Raw genomic sequence first — 21,483 nt, forward strand, 5'->3', positions numbered from 1 at the left:
GGCTCAAAAGCTACTTTTTGCAAAAAATGTCTTTATGTTATAACAGATATACATCTCAGTTACCTCCTTTTTTTCTGTTCTAAAATGTAGCGCTTCTTTAGACACATGTGTATCTCCGCTAAGGTGCCTGCAGTAGTTAGAATTGCAAAGGAAGCATTGACTGAAGGTAAATGTGTGGTCGTAGGCCTTCAAAGCACTGGAGAAGCAAGAACTGAGGAAGCTGTTTCAAAATATGTAAGTCACATGTCTTGCATCATGTTTCTTTTCTCTGTATTTACATGTATCTACATTTTCTGAAATACTTCTTTTATTCAGGTTTGGAAATAAGCTGAGTCATATATGAAATTTGTGTTCCTTAACCTATCTTCTTGTGTTTCTTGATATCTTGATAGGGTCTTGAACTTGATGATTTTGTTTCTGGACCTCGTGAGTTGTTACTTAAATTTGTAGAAGAGAATTATCCATTGCCTGAAGAACCTGAACCAATTCCTGGTATGTGCATCTATAATGGCTTTGTGTATCTTCCTCCTATGGCATCCCGTTTGCTAACTTTCTAATTCATGCATAGATGAAAGTGTCAAAGAGCTTCAGCGAAAGAGACACTCTGCAACACCTGGTGTATCATTTAGAGGGAGAGTGAGAAAAGTTGCTAAATGGCAAACGGGTGATCAGAGGAGTGATGAAGAATCGGATAGTAAATCTCTTATCCTTAAATTCTGTTTTTTCCGCTGTGTCAATTATGCCTTTCTCTTCCAGTTGAGTAATTTGGTATTTGAGGTCAGCTGGCAGTAATTTGCTATGTATCACGTTTTGCAGTTCAGCTGTTAATTAATTTCCAATGAATTTCTTGCAATTAAGGAAATTTTGGGAAATAACTTCCTTCCATGTCCAAAATTGATGGTTCTATATTTATATATATGCTAAAACTTTTCAGATTCAGTATTGATACTAGGGTGGTGGTGGTGGTTATTATACATGCATTTAATTTCTTATAGTATGTATGCATGCAGCTATGTGTAATATGATATAAGCTCTGCGTTCATCTTCAAAATGTCAAGACCTCTGGATCTTTTTGAAGCCCTCTGGTTGTAGATGATATATTTTTGCTAGAAATAGATTGAACTCTACACAACAATTTTGTAATCACAGGATTCACTACTAGTGAAGGTTCCATAGACATAATTATTTCTTCCCTCTTTAACAGTTAAGGTTTTGAAATTGGATTATCTATTGAAGTTATCCCGAATTCTCTTAGCATTGTTATAATTTGCAGAGTAAAATACATGATGCTTCATAGAGTTTGCTCTTGGCATTTTTCTCGCTGCTGATTTTTTTTTAAAATAAGTACAGCTGATTCCGAATATGAATCTACCGAGTCCGATGACGATGAATTTCAGATCTGTGATATTTGTAATTCGGAGGAGGTACTAGTCTCTGAATCTTGACGCTTCTATTTCTCTTGGTGAGTTTGGTTCTTTTGTATTGATCTTCCTACTGCTATCGGTGGTCATCCAATTAGGAGAGGAAAAAATTGCTCCAGTGTTCCTGTTGTAGCCAACTTGTACATCCGGCATGTTTAGTTCCACCTGTTGTGGAGTCAGTTTCTGAGGATTGGTGTTGCCATTCTTGCAAGGAAAAGACAGATGAATATATACAAGCACGACATGCCTATGTTGCTGAACTATCAAAAAGGTGGAACATGTGAAAATGTGATTCTTGTCTGATTATGTTCAATTTTCGCTTCATCATAGATCATCTCAGTCAGTGTTTGTGGAAGGTTCAAAACTAACCACCTATGTGATGTTAAGGTATGAAGGAGCTCTGGAGAGAAGGTCCAAAATTTTGGATATAATTCGTTCTTTGGATCTTCCAAACAATCCGTTGGATGATATTATTGATCAGGTTCTTCCTATTCTTTATTGGTAATCCCTTCTATGTGTTGTGTCCCTCTGTGTACTTCTAAAAAAATGTTAAATATGGTTAAGCAGACTAGCACAAAGATTATACCTGGTTATATCCCCATTCCCCTAAAACCAAAATCGAATCCCAGACTTTCTATACCCTGTAACAGGGTTTCAGCATCATTTACCAAATCCATTTTACACCCCAACAGGAGATTAAAAAGGTACAGTCAGATTTCATCTGTTTAACACCCCAACTGGCAGTGCCGTCTTGTCTATCAAAACACCTTCCATTTCTTTCCCTCCGGAGACACCACCATATACATGCTAGTATTATGATCCATGTGGTCTTCACTACTTTTTGCAGTCCTGCTCCAGCACATAGGGTGCTCAGTGTACTTTTTCCGAATGTTGTGTTGTTTAAAGTAAAACATAGTAGAGAGTGGTTCTCTTTATGGCTTCATGTTTTTAGGTGTTTGCACTTTAATTTTGGATATAGGTACTTTGACAGTCTTTTCTACTCAATTAAAAAAAAGGGAAGAGAAACAGTCTTTCAATTTAAATGATTATGACTAGACAAATTCGTCAATCTTGTAGAAAAAATAAACTAGGTTCATCTCAAGTGCATGAATTTATTTAATTCATGTATTGGGAAATTTATGAGGATGCATATATGATTTTGTTCATGAAGTAGCCAATCTAAAAAGTTTTGTACTAGACTAGGTGCTGCTAGAAAAGTTCTATAGATACCTAGGTATTACAGCCATTTTATGTAAGCAAGTTAGTGAAGTAAAGAAGAATTATTTCCCACTTGTCTTCAAAGAGAATTTGAGTTATTTGAGCGTCCTCTCCTCCCAAATTTCTGATATTTGGTATCAGAGACACTTGTCTTGAGGGACCTTTGTGGAATCCCAATTTGCAAAGATTTGAAAGAATGAGTCTTCAAAAGTTATTCTGAAGGATTTTGCTGACGCCATGGAGCCCAACAAGAGTGTCAACCCTGCTGAAGTAGTTGCACAACAGCGAATCTTGAATAGACAGGTAACAAATGATACTGCTGCCATGAGAAGATGTACATGAAAATCTACACTCTTCTGTCAAAGGATTAGTGAAGAGATGTCTCATAAGGAAAAGATGAAGATGATGACAAAAATGATAATGATGAGGAGAAGATATGAAGATGATTTGAAGGATGTTCAGGTCGGTGCAAGAGTTATTTGATCTTTGAATTTACGATTTAATTTTGTGGTGGTTGTTGATGAGTCCAAGGGTTTGGACATCATGGCCATAGATGAACTTAAGAGTTATTTGATCTTTGAATTTACGATTTAATATGTGGTTGTTATTGATGAGTCCAAGGATTTGGACATTATGGCCATAGATGAACTTATTGGATCTTTGCAATGAAGAAAGATCAATCATCAAAGAAGTCGGAACAAGAATTTGAACTAGCTTTGCAATCAAAGCTTTCTTTGAAGGAGACTCCCCATCAAAGAGGCCATGGACATGGATGAGATAGAGAAAAATCTAAGAAAGAAATCGAGCTCAAATTTTTGAAGTAACAAAACCAAGTTGTGGATGCCTCTACAAGCCTTAAAGATTGACGTCTTCCAAAATACTTTTGGACTGATGAATCTAGTTTAAAGGAGAGTGTTGAAAAAATAAACTAGATTCATCTCATGTACATAAATTTCTTAGTTCATGTATTAGGAAATTGATTAGGATGCATATATGATTTTGCTCATGAACTAAGAAAAATAGTTTGGAATTAAATTTAGGTACATCTACTAGACTAGGTACATGCTAGAAAAGTAATATAAATACCTAGGCATTATAGCCATTTTGTGTAAGCAATTTGAGTGAAGTAAAGAAGAATCATTTCCTCACTTGTCTTCAACGAAAAATATGATTGATGGAGAGTGTCCCCCCCCCCCCCCCCCCAAAAAAAAAAAAAAGGAAAAAAATGAACACCTCCACAGTCCCTCTCAATTATACAAGGCTCTTTTCTCCACACTCATACACAACATCACATACCTCTTCAAGATCCTGTAGCATGCACCATCCTTTCTCCCTATAGCCATCGGAACCAGCCTACTTCCAGCTCTCCTGTCCCCAAACTAATGTAGCCCCCTTTGGTCTCCCTATTCCACTCTTCTGGCATACCTCCTTCATCTTCATTCTCTTTTGTCCTTATCCTCCTCCCTTTTTTCCGGTATGTTTTGTAGCTCCTACTATCCACCTTACTACTCAACCTACATTTTAGAAGGGGAAAGGGTTAAATTTACAACTTTACTTTTAAAAATAGTTTATATTTGGCCTTCGTTATGCTTTCTGAACAAAGGACTAAAAGACAAGTTATTTTTAACTTGAAGAAAGATTCTTTGCACCCAGTTGCAAATTTCGAGGCATTGCGAGATTCCACATTTGCACCCAACCAAGCGCTTCTTGGAGGTATTATATAATCACAGATTTACATATTTCAAGTCTTATGCAGCTTGGGGGCCCAGAGAAAGTGGCAGAAATAACAGGGAGAAAAGGCATGCTTGTGAGGGCCTCTAATGGAAAAGGTGTCACCTATCAGGCGCGAAATACGTGAGTTTGCTATGTTTAAATCAAATTATAGATCTATTTTTCTCATTAGGCTTAGCAATTTTTTCTTGCTTCAGGAAGGATGTAAGCATGGAAATGGTCAATATACATGAGAAACAGCTCTTCATGGAAGGGAAGAAGCTGGTAGCTATAATATCTGAAGCTGGATCAGCTGGTGTTTCTCTGCAAGCTGATAGAAGGGCTTTAAACCAGGTAGCTTTTTGGTTTTTTGTTTTCATCATTTAATGCATGGCCACTTCAGTGAAGATAGTAAAAGATATCATCTCTTATATGTATATATATATGTGTGTGTGTAAATGTACTAGACATACTCTTTTCTATATTTATCTTCTGATCCTTAATGGATTAGCTGCTTTTGATAGTTGTTTTCTGATTATGTTGTTTGAATTCCTTCCCTTGTGTCAGAGAAGAAGGGTCCATTTGACTCTGGAGTTACCTTGGAGTGCTGATCGGGCAATTCAACAGTTTGGAAGAACTCATCGCTCAAATCAAGCTTCAGCACCTGAGTATAAGTAGGTACCGTGTCTGGTTACATGTGAATAATGGTTGTGCAATAAGATGGCAAACCTGGTTTAACAAATTGCCATTGTAACTATTTGATGGCGTGCCTGGAGTGTTACAAGTTGCTATTAAATATGTTTTTCGTACTTGCCAGAAATTAATTCCCCTGTATAAATCACTTGTTTCATATTTTGCACATATGATATTTTTCTCTCTCTCAATATATACAGGCTACTATTTACTAATCTTGGTGGTGAACGGCGGTTTGCATCCGTTGTCGCCAAGAGACTTGAATCACTTGGGGCACTGACTCAGGGAGATCGTCGGTGAGTGCGATATTGCTTAGCATATGTTGCAAGTCTGATTATGATAACATGCAAAGTGTCGGCTCTTTTCAATTGTTCTGGATATATTGCAGAGCTGGACTATCTCTTAGTGCTTATAACTACGATAGTTCCTATGGAAAAAGGGCCCTTGTGATGTTGTATAGAGGGATCATGGAGCAGGTGTCTTTGACTTTTGCTCGATACTGTCATTTTTTATCTTGTATTCCATTCATTTCCCACTTTAGCATGTATGTGTACAAGTGAAAATTCAACATGCTAAATGGTTTGCAGGATCCTTTGCCACTTGTACCACCGGGTTGTTCTGCTGATATACCAGATGCTATACAGGATTTTATTTTGAAGGGGAAAGCTGCACTTGTTTCTGTTGGAATAATAAGAGACTCAGTTCTTGGTACTACATTTAGTTTTTAAAATGAATCAATTGACAGAATTATTAGTGGAGCAAAATGCATGCTAGCATAAGAAGTTTACCAGGGCTATCTAAGTCATCACAGCCTCTTGATCAAGTATCTATGACTCTGGAAAACTTCTTTAAGCAAAAAAAAAAAAAGGAAGTGTAGAGGATGTCCTGTTAAACCATTCGATTAAAACTTAATGGCTACTTGCTCATTGTATCTGCCTGCTATACATGAAGTTCTTTTGGCTTTCAATTGGATTAGTACGGTATGGTCTAGTCCCCTTTCTTGTACTCCCTCTGTCCACTTTTACTTGTCGACTGTACTATGATGTCCACTTTACTTGTCCAGTTGAAAATCCAGAGAACTTGTCACTTAGTTCCTTATTGTCCCTTATTATTAACTATAGTTGTTTCCCAAAGCATTGAATTCATTATATTTAAATGGTGATGTAGTAAAATTCTTATTCTATTTTTGCTCCTTAAGAGGTGTGCCAAGTCAATACTAGCCAAGTAAAAATGGACGGAGGGAGTACTTCCCTACAACAATAACTTTGTCTCAATACCAACCAAGTTGTTGTTTGCTATTTGAATCCTCATGTTTCTGAATTAAATTAATAATAGGCCAACAATTTACAAAACAAAAACTAAAAATATTAGAAGCTCTTTATATTTCGTACTGGCATAAAAAATTGTAATAGGGATAGATAATTGCTATAAAGCATAAGACCTAAGGTAAACATATTAACATGACCAAAAAAAATTTCAACTAATCGGTATTTGCCTATTTAAGCTTTTTTCCCCATTGTGCCCTATCTTTTGCAGTCTGCATTGATTCCAAGTGACTATTGGTTTTTCGAGACAACTTTCTTTCATGAGATTTTAGGTCTACCTTGGCCAGTCTTAAAATCTTCCCTCACCGCGGTTTCACATGTGCTAAATAGTGCATCTAGAGGTCAATTGAAAACGTGATGAAACCATCTCAAGCGATGTTCTCATATTTTATCCTTAATATGTGTGGTCATTTTTAATCTTGTATAATCTTATATGTCTGCACATCTATCCTAGAATTCCCATTTCTGCGACATCCATCTTGTGGATGTGCAGGACTTTAGCAGTCCAACATTCACTCCATACAATATTGCTAGTCTTATAACCATTTGATTCTCGTGTAACATTTTCATTTATCATTCTTTCTCTTGAAAAACGAGCGTAGATATCTAAATTGTTTGCATTTAAGCTTGAATTTGTTTTAGATTCACCTCAAGTGAGGATTGACTCCAGAGGCAAGCCTCCATTTTAGCTATGCCATACCAATATGATGTGTGACATCATCGTTAATTTCCCTATTTCCTTGGATTAAAAACCCAAGATACTTAAAAGTTTTTCTCTTGGGGATAACATGTGTATCAATCCTCACTTCCATGCATGCCTCATGCGTAGCATTACTGAATTTGCACTCAAGTATTTTGTTTTAGTCTTGCTCAACCTGAATCGTTAGACTATAGAGTTTGTCTCCAAATCATCAACCTAGCGATGACTCCGTCGTGAGTCTCTTTAGTCGGTAGATGTCATCTGAAAATAACATACATCATGGCATCTGACCTTGAATTTGTCATGACAATCATCCATCAACAGGGCAAATAGAAACGGGCTAAGCATTGATGGAAGTGCTCTCTCCCCTACTGTTTTTATCCGGGTCTTGGCTCCATCATACATGTCCTTCATCACCCTAATGTAAGCCACTGTTACACCTCGAGTCTTCAGGCATCTTCATAGGACTTCCTTGGGACTTTGTTGTAGGCTTTTTCTTGGTCAATGAACACCATATGTAAGTCCCTCTTCCTTTCCTTATATTTCTTCACCAGTCTCCTACAAGATAAATGACTTTGTAGTTGATAGCCTCAACATGAATCTGAACTTGTTCTCAAAAATGGACACACCCCTAGTCTCCACCATCCTTTCTCAAACTTTCATAGTGCGGCTTAGTAGCTTAAAACCTTTGTAATTGTTGCAGTTTTGGATATCACCCTTATTCTTGTACTACAAAATCATTGCTACTTAAAAATGTCATTAAACAACCGAGTGAGCCATTGCATACTTGCCTTGTCTGTGCTTTTCCAAAATTTCATTGGAATCTCTTCTGGTCTGTTCTCTCTCCTCTCGCTCATCCTACAATTAGCACCCTTAGCCTCCTTAGCCTTAATACACCTACTATACCCAAAATCTCGATGTCCCTCAAAGTGCTCCAAGTAAACCAACGCAATATCTTTGTCCCTTCTTCGTTCAAGATTTTATGGAAGTTTACTTGCCATCTTCGTCTAACGAGTGTCTTTCATCAGCACTTAGCCTTTCATGTCTTTGATACAATTCACTTGATCCATGTATCGAGCCTTCCTCTCTCTCACCTTGGCGAGCCTGTTCAACTTCTTATATCCGCCTTTTCTCCCCTAGTTCAAAATACAAGCATTCGAAAGCTGCTCTTTTTGCCGTCCTAATCGCTCACTTCACCGCCTTCTTATACCTTTCCTTATTTGTCCACTTTTCCCCCTCATCCTTCCTCTCAACTAACTTTGCATAAACAACCTTATTTGCTTCCGCTTTGCCTTTGACTTCTTCATTCCACCACCAATATCCTCGATGACCACCGAAGTTACCTGTCGAAACCCTAAGCACCTCTCTAGCTGCTTCCCTAATGCAACTAGTTGTCCTACCCTTATGTTGTTTGCATATTCACTGCTCCCCAAGCTCCCTCGCAGTCAACTTCTCCCCCATCTCCCCTGTCAGGGGTCAAGCCAGCCTATTTGATCCTTTGCCGGTCATACAAATTCCTTTTCATCCTCTCCCTCTTAATCTTCAAGTCCATAGCCAAGATCTTATGTTGGGTAGTAAGCAGTGTTCTGAAAGGTGCTCGCCTCTCGCCCAAGGCGACATGGCAAGGCGAGGCGATGGCTTGTCTCCTTTTCTCTGCGTGGCGAGGCGAGATCCAAAAGACGACGCAAGGCGACAGAATTGCGAGAGGCTACCAGGCGAGGCACGGCGAGAATGGCGCGCCATTTGTATTTTTTTTAAAAAAACGAACTGATTTAATAATTAAAAGAAACATATTAGTTTTTTTTTGGTTATTTTGACAAATCTGCAGTCCTGCACTCTATTCTCTCCTGCGAGAGACAGCCGCGATCCTGTTCTCTCCTTCGCAGTTCGCACAAGTCGCGACTTTCTCCAGTTCTTGTTTCTTCTTTCTTCTTCAGCTGCTCAAATATCAACTCTCAACAGGTACGTTTCAGTCTTCATCTTCAGTTCTTTTTTTTTCCTTCTCTTCTTCTTCTTCTTCTTCTTTTCTTCAGTCGACTCAGCAGTCAGCAGAGTGCTCTATTTTTCTAGTGCCCTGTTTTTATATTTTTGGACTTTAGAGCTACTGAGTACTGAGTCACTAACTGTAACTGCAATGAGCAATCTGCCAATAGTTTTTTAATTTTTTTTTTAATTCTTCTATATTTATTTTTATCATAAATAATTAACATAGTATTTATTTGTCCATAAATAGTTATTTTTTAAAAAATAATAATTTAATTCTTCTATTTTTATTTCTGCAATAATAAATTTAATTTTATACTAATTTTGATAATCTTGAAGAAGAATAGACTTTTAGAGTTCTAGTATTGTTTGTCAATTGTCTTATGAATTATTAAATCATTCAAGTTCTAGATTTTTAGTATCTACTATTAGTTTTTGAATTGAAATATTTGCTAATATATGTTATTGCTACTGAGATTTTGGACATTTATATATGCAATTAAATATTTTAAGAATTTGGTATTAATTGGCGCCTCAATTCAAAAAGGCGAGCGGCGAGCTCCGCGTGGCGAGGCGGGCCCTTGTCGCCTTTCGCCGTCCAAAACACTGGTAGTAAGATTCTCACTTGGGATAACCTTGTTGTCCCTACAAAGGTCTCTATCGCCATTTCTGAGGAGTAAGTAATCTATCTAAGCCTTCTAAGGTAACAAAATGGTCCTCCTTCGGAAAATACGAAATAACTATCATTAACTCAAAAGCTTTAGCAAAATCCAGGATTGTCTCTCTTCCTCCGTTTCTATCCCCCAAACCAAAGCCTCCATGCACATCATCGAAATCACTTGAAGTTGCCCCGATGTGACCATTGAAATATCCACCAATGAATAGCTTCTCGGTTAGCGCTGTACCCCTCACCACCTCGTCCAAATCCTCCCAAAAGTGCTACTTGACCTCCTCAGCCAAGCCCACTTGCGGGGCGTGTGCGTTAATAAAGTTCAAAGTAAGCTCTCCATCGACTATCTTGATAGTTATCATGATCCTTCTAACCTCCACCACTTGCTCCCTTAGGTCCCCATCTACTAAAATGCCTTCTCCATTAGTATCCCTCGAGTCTCCTAAGTACGACAACTTAAACCCGTCCACCCACCGACCATTTGGTCTCCTAGACACACACAATATTAATCTTCATCTTCTTGAGAATTTTCACTAGCTCTATGGACTTCTTTGTCGATGTCGCTATGTTCCAAGACTCCACTCTCAGCTTGGAAGAACCTTTAACCCACTTACCACTCCCGCCCCTTGCCCCCAGCCCCGACCGAAGATATGGCTCTAGTCTACCATCGTTCACCAGAATTGCTAAAGTAAATGCAAACTAATCGGTTATAGAATAATCAAGTGTAAAATTATTAAGAGCACAATAATCACACACGAAAAAACACAAAAAATAATAATAAAAAATGGGCAACTTGTAAATCAAAAACTCCAAATCTAGATAGTGATAGACTGATAGCCACGCAATACAAGGAAGAAATAAAAGAAGCAAACTGAAGGATACCAGATCAAAGTAGGAGCCAAAAATGTAGTAATATTTACGATGGTGCAGCAATAAATTCATGAACCCAATATCTGATTTAAGGAAATCAGTTTACAATCAAGTAACTATAAGGGTCTGTGCAATCTGTTAAGGAAAGAAAAGAACGGAGGTGGTGGATCGTACTTGGGAGTCGATAGGAATAGAAAAACTACTTTGGGCAGGTTTGCCGAAATCCGACAAGGTCTGATGTACCCCTTGGTCCAACGGGCACCGGGATGGGGTCGCTGGATTCTTGTTGATCGGTGTTGACAGTGCAACAAAAAAAAAGAGAGGGGGAGAGAAAGGGATAAAGAAAGAGGGGCTGGGGAAATCATACGTGGTCGCCGGTGGTGGAGGGTTGTCGTCAGGGCAACGACGTGCAATGGAGAGTGGTGGAATTATTTTATTGTTTTGCTCTAGAGAAAGAGAGAGAACACTAGGATAGAGAGGGAACATTAGAGGGGTAATATTGACAGTGAAACATCTTAGGATATGATAGGTTGTCTGCATAAGCTAATGTTTTCCTTGTAAGGAGGCAGGGGAGGACGTGGATCATATTCTGTTACATTGTAAGTTAGCCACGAGGTTGTGGTGTGATATCTCTAGATAGTTTGACGTCTCATGTGTAATGCCACGATCTGTGAAATAGTTGATGTTCAACTGGAAGAGCGGAGCTAGGAGATGAAGGTACAAGTCGTGGAATGTTACTCTTGTCTTAATGTGAGTCATTTGGAGAGAGAAATAAGAGGGTTTTGAAGGGGTAGAGATGAAATTTGGTCAATTAAAGAGTAATCTCCATTTCCTTATTTTTCTTTTAGTGCACCCATGTAGTTCTTGATTGTATAGAGGATAAAGTGTCTTTTAGAGAGAACCATATTGTGTGTAGCCTCTATTAAGATGAAATGTTTCACTTGGTTGGTAACCAGCAGAGCTTGCCTGACACATGATGCACTTCAAAAGAGGGGAAGAATTATTGCCTCGAGATGTTATCTTTGCAAAGAGGCCCTAGAAACCGATAGTCATTTGTTCCTCCACTGCAAGGTAACAACAAAAGTATGTGCTCTATTCACCAATTTAGCTAGCATTAATTGGATTATGCCAGAACATACAGCAGACCTACTAAGTTTTTGGGTCAGAAGGGGAGGTACCAAGAGCCAGAAGAGGTGGTGGAGAACAGTACCAGCTTGTATCTGGTGGATCATATGGAAGGAGAGAAATCAGAAAATTTTTGTAAGGAAAGAATGCACTATAGAGAAGATTAAGTGGAAAGTAATTACCACTTTAGGTTTTTGGTGTAAAGAAATGAATATAGAAGAAGAAATTCAAGTAGTGGATTTCATAGGAGCTCTGTAAGTTTTCCTATTTTCTTTTGTTTGTTCTTTCTATGTAATTAACACTTTTGGAGGTGGCCAGCATAGCCCTTAATGCTGAGGAATACAAAGTTACTAGTTTCAAAAAAAATATTGTGTAGGTCTCTCCTTTTTTGGTATACCTGTTGTATACGGCCAAGTTGGCATTGTTATTATTAATGAATTCTTTTTCTTGATTTAAAAAAACACCATAGTCTCATTTAATCTCACCTCAGTCTCACTCTTCTTATGCTGACTAACTTGCAGTGCAGAACCCTTACTCCCCAGAGTTTTTCGTCATAGTTCAAACTTTTGGTTGACACTCTTACTAGTTTATTCAATTATCACAATATCATCAACAAATAGAATACCCTTGGGACCTCATCTTGTATTGTATTGGTTAGCTCACCCATAACTAAAGTAAATAAGCAGGGGCTCAATGTTGACCCCGGGTGTAAATCCACGGGATGGAAAACTCCTTTGAGTCTCCTATTACTGTTACACCACTGATGGCTTCTTCATACATGTCCTTTATGGCATTTATATATTTAGCATGACTTCCTTTCTTTTCCCACACCCAACAAAGAACCTTTCTTGGTACTCTTATCAGATACTTTCCTCTTTGAGGTTTTATAATTTTAATAGAAGGCCACACAAGCTGCCTGACTAAGTGGTGTTTGATTTTCTTTGCTTAAAAATGAACCTTATAATTTGCTTTCTTTAAGTTGGAGGGCTTTTGCTTGAGACTCTTAGGAATTTGTAGCTTCTATGCCCGCACACATGCTTGTGCATACATTCATGCATCTTAATTGCCAGTGGTGTTTGTTCTTGTTTCGTTGACTTGGTAGCAAGAATTATCGTCCATTGTTGAAAGCAGCTAAAATTGCCTTCTTAAAAGAATAGTCAAACTTGTTTGTGTTTGGTGACTACTATTTCTGTGTTTATCCTCTCGTCCCAAACTTACCCTTTTTCCACTCTTTGCTTTTGTTGATTGTTAAGGTAATGGAAAGGACTCTGGAAAGCTTTCTGGCCGTATAGTTGATTCAGACATGCATGATGTTGGGCGTTTCCTTAACAGGCTCTTGGGGTTGCCACCTGAAATCCAAAATAGGTCTAGTCTCTAACAATTTAAATATTGATGCTTGTTATCCATGTCTATAATAATACAAGTTTTTTTTGAATTCAGGCTATTTGAGTTATTTGTCAGCATTCTTGATCTTTTAGTTCAGAATGCACGCCTTGAAGGACATTTAGACTCTGGAATTGTTGACTTGAAAGCTACCTCTGTTGAACTACAAGGGACGCCAAAGGTTACGCTGTTCCTATTTTCTCTTTGCTTTCTTACATAAACTATCTTGTGACATCAATGTATTACAGACTGTTCATGTTGACAACTTGTCCGGGGCTTCAACCATATTGTTCACTTTTACATTGGACCGGGGATTGATGTGGGAGGTATATTACCATTATAAACTTGATTAGATAGTTACCGTCCAATTTTGCTTTGTAACCTTTTATTCTCTACCTGTAGTGTGCTTATGCGTTGCTTGAAGAGAAGCAAAAGGATGAGTCTAGTTCAACTAATAATGGATTCTATGAATCCAAACGAGAATGGTTGGGAAGACGACATTTTTTATTAGCATTTGAAGGGTATGGAAATTCTTGGTCGGTAGTTTTCTATTTCTGTATGTTGATAAATTGGTTTGCAAGTGCAGTCAACCTAATTACACTTGGTTTAATGCACCAGATTGTATTTCTTTTGCATACACAATGAATTATGTCTAGATCAGTCAACTACCTTTCAATCCTGTAGAATTTTGAGAGCCCGTTTGGATGAGCTTAAAAAAAGTAACTTTTATGTATGAAGTGCTTTTAGAACTTTGAAGTGCTGAAAGTTATTTTTATAAATAAGCAGTTGAGTGTTTGGATAAAAGTGCTTATGTTGAAAATAAGTGTTTGAATTTTAGGATTAAAAGAATAAAAAGGGTAGTTTGGGAATTTAGTTAAAATATAAAGGATATAAAAGTAATTTCCATGGTCAAACAAAATGGCTTTAACCACTTAGAAAAAAAAGTTAGAAATCCTAACTTTTCATTTTTGACTGACTTTAAGAACTTTATGGCTTAAAGTTAGCATTAGGCAAACACGTCCAAAAGCTAAAAAGGGGCTTATAAGTTGGTTTGACCAACTTAAAGCCTATCCAAACGGGCTCTGAGAAAGAAGAGAAGGCTTCATTGTATTTCAGTACATCCAATGAGAAGGGGTATTTATACAAGTAAATCCTAACTAATTAAGGAAAGGCAATCAATTACAATAAATTCTATCCTTATAATTACGCTAGGAAAAGGAAAAATTAAGTTTCCGAGTGTTGTTATTTTCTTCCATGTGATGCCTAAGGGTACTGCAAGGTTCCTTTACAAAGTCCTTTTATGAGGCCATCATGTTTTTTCCTTTGACTCCTAATATCGTTGCTTATAGGTGAAATATTGTTTAACTTGCAAGGTAGGAATCATTCTTAGTTACAGGCGACTTGCTGTTAATTATGTTAAGACATTGATTACTTTTGCTAGATTCTACAAGGAATTAGCACCCTGACAAAACATTAGCTTCATAAGTGTAGAATTTTTTGATGAAGTAATTAGTTCTATTGCAGGCATCAAGTAGATGCATAATAGTTACAAAAGCAAAGTAGCAAAAAGTCAGCTCTCCTTTACATTGTTAGTTAAGAGTCAAGGAGTTGACAAAGTTAAGTGTAGAATTTGAGCAGGAAAGAAGAAAAGACTTCTTTGTATTCAATATGTCTTTACATTCCACGAGAAGGGGTATCTATAAAAAGTGAATCCTAACTGATTATGGAAAGACAATAAACTACAATAAAAGAAAATATTGTATTCATATAATTACGCTAGTAAAAGGAAAAAATAAAGTCACCTTAAATCATGCTAATTAATTAACACAATCAACAAATCCTAATCCCAAATCAGATGGTCTATATGTATGGATTTATATCCTTTCCCCTCTATCCAAGCCCATTTACCTGTGCATAGCGGGGGTTTAGTGCACAAGGTTTCCCCTTAATACAACTTTAGGATTTTCTATATCTCACTCTTATGACTTTTGCTACACGGATAACTAGTTTAATCCCAACTAGTTGGTAGATCTTATATAGATCCATTTTTTTTATATTTAGCTAAGTACACATTTATTTGCAGAAACTCTAGGTTTTGTATTTTCTTTCCATGTGATTTTCTGTCTTCCTCATCTAATTTTAAGACCTTACATAATCATATTCTACGTAGGATAACTAAACCATCTCTTGCTATCTTCTCATTTGAGCCTCTATTGTTGCTGCTTATATCTGTTATATGTATGTGATCATTGTAATCTTGTCCCATCTTTAATTGATTGTATATCTATTTTAACCTTCGCATACAACAACATTCATCTATGTTAACATTATTAGGCATCTTCCAATCTCATCATGTACCCTCATATAGAATTTTATCTAATCTTCATGTTATTACTTTGATGAAGAAATAATTTAATGGGAAGACCCCATTATACAAAGCATACAAAAGAGGAGAAAATAAGGTTTTTTTTTGAAAACTAAGAGAAAATATGGTTTTCAACGAGTGGCATTCAGTCAACTAACCTAATAGACCTCGTGGGCGGTGTGTATGCAAAAAATTCACAAAAAAAGAAGATAACCCTTTAACTTTACAAATTCATTTTCTTACTCAGGCGCTAGACAACTTTGAGTTTAGTTCTTTCGTGTGTTTGGGATTAATTGGGTCATGCTAAAGAGGATCTTCTGACACTTTGGGGATGCCTTTCTTTCATGAGATATTGTTACTGTGTGTGAGAAGCTCCTTCAAAGAAATTTTTTAAGGAGGGGATGAATTTAGTTCCATTAGTAGAGTTGTAGACAAGATGTTGTACCACAAAACAAGGGGCCTACAAATCAAAATTCTCTATTCTCGATAGATGTTTATGTTTGTTGGCATTCTGGTGTAAACTAGAGGATGTACCTTTGTATATTCCTCCCTACTCCTACTTATCCTAAAACCCTTACTCGCTGTAGTTTCAACTTTTCGTTAGTTCCTTGCTTGTTTCATCAATCAACACAATATTATCTACAAACAATGTGCACCATATATACAATGTGAAACTTTGAAGTAAAAAATGTACCACTCAAGCTTTCATGTAGCAATTTAAAATTTTCGTATTAATTGGAAAGATACGTAGAATGATGTTTCTCTTGCTGCCTACTTTCACAACTAAAAATATCATGAATTATTGTGGGAGCTGGAGGTATCTCTTATTTCCTATATGTTGGTTCCAACTAAGTGCAGGCTCATGCATGGTCTAGGTCTTTATCCTGTAGTTGTATTTTTTTCGTCTTAAATGTTCAATTTTGAGTTCTTTGAAGCATGCAATGTTAATTTTTTTTTCATATAAGTGCCTTTGGTACAAATGCTCGTGAATTTGATCTTTCTGTTTCGTGATTGTTCCAGTTCTGCTTCAGGAATGTACAAGGTATTTCGTCCTACTGTTGGAGAGGCCCTTAGGTACTAAAGGCTTTTAATTTAGGCTTTAGGTTACCTTCTTCGTTTTAGGAATTGACTGCTTTATCCTCTGCACCCTACCCTATCTTCCGCTTCCTTGTGTATGCCTTACTTAACACTCTCGATGTTTAGGGAGATGCCCCTAGTAGAATTGAAAGACAAGTACCGGAAACTATCATCCTTAGAAAAGGCTCGTCGTGGATGGGAAGACGAATACGAAGTTTCATTGAAACAGGTAAAATTCTTTATGATCATAGCTTGCAGGATACCCTGATGAAAAGTGTACTGGGAAGCTTCCTTGGTTTTTTATGTGAAAGGACATATAGTCTTATCATAATTATAGAATCAGCATTCTAGGGTGTTTTCTGCATCCTACTTTCACTTATAAACTAGTCCCTTAATCATTACTATAAATCTTCTCTGCACAACTTCTTGTGAATTGGTCATCTAAGAGCAAATAAAACTCCCATTGAACTTCAAGTTTTGCTGCCCTGATATGGGAGAGTTAATCTGATAGAAAAAAGACCTGGGCAAAAAGGAATAGTTTAAATTGCTTCATTGAGAACTATTAATTCCCATCCTCCTTTTTGACATAATCTCTTCTAGAATAGGAACTAGTGTAGGATTTTCAGCAGAATTCAGTATTTCCTGGGGACCTGATGAGGAGAAGGCTAAAATCTATTCTTGAATTGAGAGAACTCAAAGGCTTGAATGCATGAAGAGGAGGAAAGACAATGATGTACACTGCTGAATAAAAATATTGACCTTGCTAAGTAACTTTGTATTTGTGTTTGTGGAGAGTACTAGGTAGGATGTGGATTGAGCTGGAATATTTTTTAGGTTTCAGTGTATAGATTTTGTATATAAGCTGTTATGTCTTGATTTGAACAGATGCATCCCTCCTTATAATGTGTTTCTAGTATACCTTTATTTGCCCGTAAATAGTTAAAAATAAAATAAAATTAGAGCAATTTGATGTGAAGCAAACATATAGTCTTTTTTTTTTTTGATTACTGTGGTTCCGAGCCAGCTTGTGCTCACCTCGGCTATTTCAACGGGGTATCTACTATCTCCCACCATCACAGCTACTGTGTAATTCTTTCCATCAAGGCTTGGATAGATGGGAAGTGAAGCAAACTTGTACTTTCAACACGAAAATGTCGATTCCAGCTAGGCTTCATAGAAAAGAAAACAAGAGGATCACCTTTCAAAGTTTCTAGCAGGCCATGATTGTTAGTAAAAGGAATGCTCAGAGAGGGGGCTTGCCTGATTACTGATAATGAAAATATCCTTGTCGTATTTGGGAATTGGTTGTTTCTGATATTTTTGCAAGCATCAGATGCTTTCAGAACTCACTCTGGGTTTTATCTGCAGTGCATGCATGGCCCGAACTGTAAGCTTGGCAGTTTCTGCACAGTCGGTAGAAGAGTACAGGAAGTGAATGTGTTAGGTGGGCTTATACTTCCTGTGTGGGGAACTGTTGAGAAGGCGCTCTCTAAGCAAGTAAGATATTCTTCATTCATTTGTTTACCAATATCATTTTCCTATATTATATTCTCTGATATACCTTGGAGATGTGTTACACTAGGGATACATGAGCTGAGAAAGCCAAAAAGATAACTCATCTTTTTCTTCTGGATGACTATCTAACAATCCATGAGTGCTAATTTCGACTAGGAATATGCAAAAAATAGAGAGTATCTCGTGATACACAAGAGCTGGAGAAAGTCTGAAGATAAGAAAGTTTATAATGAATAGAGTTCAGAATCACTCTCCTTTTGTGATTAATTAATTGGTCTTTGTCATATGAATTTCATTTGTCTAAATTTCGATTTTGATTTTGATATCCCTATTTTGCCATTTTGTGGCATTAATCTAGACTCTAACCTGAGAGCAGTTTTAGCTACAAGGAGCTCAAAAAGGTGGGAGATTTACTAGACTAGTTTAAAAATGGTGTCTGCTCAGAATAAATAAAGACTGTGAACATCTTCTCTTACGGCTACTAGAGTTTGTTGCATGCCCATTGAAACATCTTCTCTTCTCTCATTCAATAATATCCAACCAAAAGCAAAAGAGTAACAGCTTTCCACAATTTTTGTACTTCCTTTGGTACTGGATATCCTTTCCACATTTTGTAACATCCGGCCACTGTTAGGCATAGTCAAGTGGAGCTCCTAGAGGTCAAGGAAAGCATTCCTCAATTGACTAGCTATCGTACAGTGAAGAAACAAGCATGTCTTTGTCTCTTCCTTCTTACTACTCATGTGGTATCTGTAGCACAAAGTGTAAGGCTACTTTTTGAATCCTGTCCAATGTCACTAATGCCTCCCTGGTTGCTAGTCGGCCAATTGGATTTCACTGAAAAACTGTCCTCTGTTTTTTTTCCTGTCCTCTGTCAATTGATCAACTTGAGTCTGGATTTCTACCCAACCTCTCATGCCTATTCACTAACCATATTTCCCAGTCATTACCTCAGTCTTGAGTCCCAACATTATAGTTGATTATGAAGCTCTTATGTTGTTTGCAATTGTGTATTTTTCATCTTACAGCCTATGTTGCTTGGACTCTTCAAAAATGTCAACGGGTGCGTGTAGAATTCTTCAAAAGTAGTATATTTTTTGGAGAATCCCACACGGGTGCGGCATCGAAATTGAAGAGTTCGAGCAACTTAGCTTACAGCCACGTTAAACAAATCTTGGAGTTCTAAACTCAGAGGTGTTCGTCCATCAAACCAACAAACAATTTCTAGGTACCCCACACCAACATGACCATGTCTCCATCCCTACTGTTTTCATAAATTTGTGGCTGATTCATTTTAAATGGTTATCTTCTGATCTGAAGGTTCTGGGTTTTGGCTCTTCACTTTTTCCCTTGACATGTACTTTTTCCGTTTTTCATTATGTAAAATAACACAAGTGAAGTTACCAATGGATTAGATAACACATCGTGCCAGTCTTTGGATGGAAACACTTGCTTGTAAATTGAGTTGATTTATCAAGGTTCAACTACAGTATTTTAACTGTCAAATAGCAGTACCATTATTTCCACACAAAAAGGGAGTTTGAAGGTTTAGAGTGAGAGAGCTCAATCTGAGATTTTGAGATTTTCCAATGCAATAGAAGTTTTTCTCAAGATCGTCTGTGCTTTATTTCTTGCATAGAGAAAGATATCTATTTTTAAAAGGGTCGTTGCACCAAACTCACTCGTTTATTGGTTTTAATTATTGTTAGGTACAGGCTCGCCAAAGAAATCTATTTTTAAAAGGGTCGTTGCACCAAACTCACTCGTTTATTGGTTTTAATTATTGTTGGATGCAGGCTCGCCAAAGCCATCGAAGAATTCGCATTGTACAGATTGTAACAACTGCTGACAATCAACGGATTGTAGGGTTGCTTATACCAAATGCAGCAGTAGAAGCAGTGCTTCAAGGTTATATTCTTGATTCTCTCCTTTCTCAATTTTATGGTTGTCTTCCTCCATTAAGTAATGGGCCACACGGCCAACTTGAGAGCTGAGGGTTTGATTCCTTGTGTCAACTGTCCCAAATTGGGGGAGGGATGGTTTATTTGTCTACTTAAATGATTTTGGTTAATCCTCACTTCATGAGCTATCTTTTTAGTTGAGTTAGGTCCAAGGTCTATTTCTTAACATGGTATTAGAGGAAGTACCATCCCTGTTATTGTGTTTCCCAATGTTGGGCTCCCATTTTATGTTATCCATGTTCTAGTTGGCATGCATGGGCGAGGGAAGGGTTGTCTTTCTTCTTATATGACTTTGGGTAATCGTCACCTCATGAGCTACCTTTTGGGGTTGAGTTAGGCCCAAAGTCTATTTTTTAGCACCTCTAGACATGCCCTCACGTCAATTGGCATTTAATAAGAAAAGTTTCATTACTCTTGCCATTTTATCTTGCTGGATTGCAACCAAAATAATATCTTGTTGGAACCATCTTTTGTGCATGTTTCCCAGGTGACACATCCGCAATAGTAATGTTTTGTTTGTAAATTCAGAGTGCTATAGTGATTGATTCAGTAAAATCCATTATTCTTCACTTGTCTGGTTGCCTCACTATTAAGACGATAACTGCTATATTTTGTTAATGATATGCCTTTATTTGTTAAATATGATTCGTGTTGGAACTTTTGATTGCAGATTTGGCATGGGTTAAAGATGTTGACGAATTAAAGAAGTGCAATTAAGGTTTTTTGTGTTGCAAATTTTTTTGGAATAGCCTGGCAATGTGCTGTTGTCTTTATACACTTTCAGAAAGAAGCTATAGCCCCTGCATTTTATGGTGGTAGAGAAGCAGTCTTAGTTACAAGGTCCATGGAATGAGATTGAGCACTCTCGCATAGCTCTCAAAATTCTTTTTGCATCATTTTTTTTGGATATCAATTCCTTGTAAATCAGATTTAAGAAAGATATTATTTTCCTTGATCAATTTAATGGAGAAGGTATAAATGACAATTTAAATTTGGGAAAACAACACCTATACATCAAAAAGGAAAAGCGGCGAAAATCATATTCACCTCCCAACTTTGCTTTTAAAATCAAATTCCTCCCTCAACTTTGAACAATAATCAAACTCTCCCCTTTATCCTATGCATTATCCATTTGACCTTTGTTATATCACATTTATTTAATCTCTCTTTATATTATATATAATTTATTTTTTAACATAGATATATAACATTATAAGTGGAGTAATATTTTTAAGAATTTATCACAAAATTTAATATTATTCTTATGGCCATTATTTCAATATAATATGCATTAAGTGTGTGTATATGTATGCATATGTGTATTTTTTCGTTTCTTCACTCTTTTAATCCATGCGTTTCAAATTACCCGACTCTTTTTGATATATATGACATCCCTTAAAAAAATTAATTAGAGGTGTATTTTATTAAACTAACATTATTAACAATATTTTGAAACTTTCTATTTGA

The 21,483-nt window shown here is 37.0% G+C and overlaps 1 protein-coding gene across 2 annotated transcripts in view; it reads left to right on the forward strand.

Moving 5' to 3' along the window:
• Positions 1-21,026, forward strand: part of LOC129876184 (protein FORGETTER 1) — a 38,750-nt gene extending 17,724 nt beyond the window's left edge. The window contains exons 12-32 of one of the 2 annotated variants that reach the window (XM_055951534.1): positions 91-234; positions 393-492; positions 569-694; positions 1,351-1,424; positions 1,520-1,692; positions 1,809-1,902; positions 4,396-4,493; positions 4,568-4,703; positions 4,917-5,023; positions 5,243-5,338; positions 5,431-5,518; positions 5,630-5,750; positions 12,969-13,080; positions 13,156-13,279; positions 13,347-13,424; positions 13,501-13,619; positions 16,484-16,537; positions 16,667-16,769; positions 17,909-18,037; positions 19,852-19,963; positions 20,687-21,026. In XM_055951534.1, the coding sequence (XP_055807509.1) occupies positions 91-234; positions 393-492; positions 569-694; positions 1,351-1,424; positions 1,520-1,692; positions 1,809-1,902; positions 4,396-4,493; positions 4,568-4,703; positions 4,917-5,023; positions 5,243-5,338; positions 5,431-5,518; positions 5,630-5,750; positions 12,969-13,080; positions 13,156-13,279; positions 13,347-13,424; positions 13,501-13,619; positions 16,484-16,537; positions 16,667-16,769; positions 17,909-18,037; positions 19,852-19,963; positions 20,687-20,733 (2,235 nt within the window). In that variant the 3' untranslated portion in view covers positions 20,734-21,026. Of the gene's footprint in view, positions 1-90; positions 235-392; positions 493-568; positions 695-1,350; positions 1,425-1,519; positions 1,693-1,808; positions 1,903-4,395; positions 4,494-4,567; positions 4,704-4,916; positions 5,024-5,242; positions 5,339-5,430; positions 5,519-5,629; positions 5,751-12,968; positions 13,081-13,155; positions 13,280-13,346; positions 13,425-13,500; positions 13,620-16,483; positions 16,538-16,666; positions 16,770-17,908; positions 18,038-19,851; positions 19,964-20,686 lie in introns of those variants that run through there. The other variant, XR_008763331.1, reaches the window with a different exon arrangement.
• The last annotated feature ends 457 nt before the right edge of the window (positions 21,027-21,483 follow it).

This window comes from Solanum dulcamara, chromosome 12 (assembly GCF_947179165.1).
Source record: "Solanum dulcamara chromosome 12, daSolDulc1.2, whole genome shotgun sequence".
Lineage (NCBI taxonomy): Eukaryota > Viridiplantae > Streptophyta > Magnoliopsida > Solanales > Solanaceae > Solanum > Solanum dulcamara.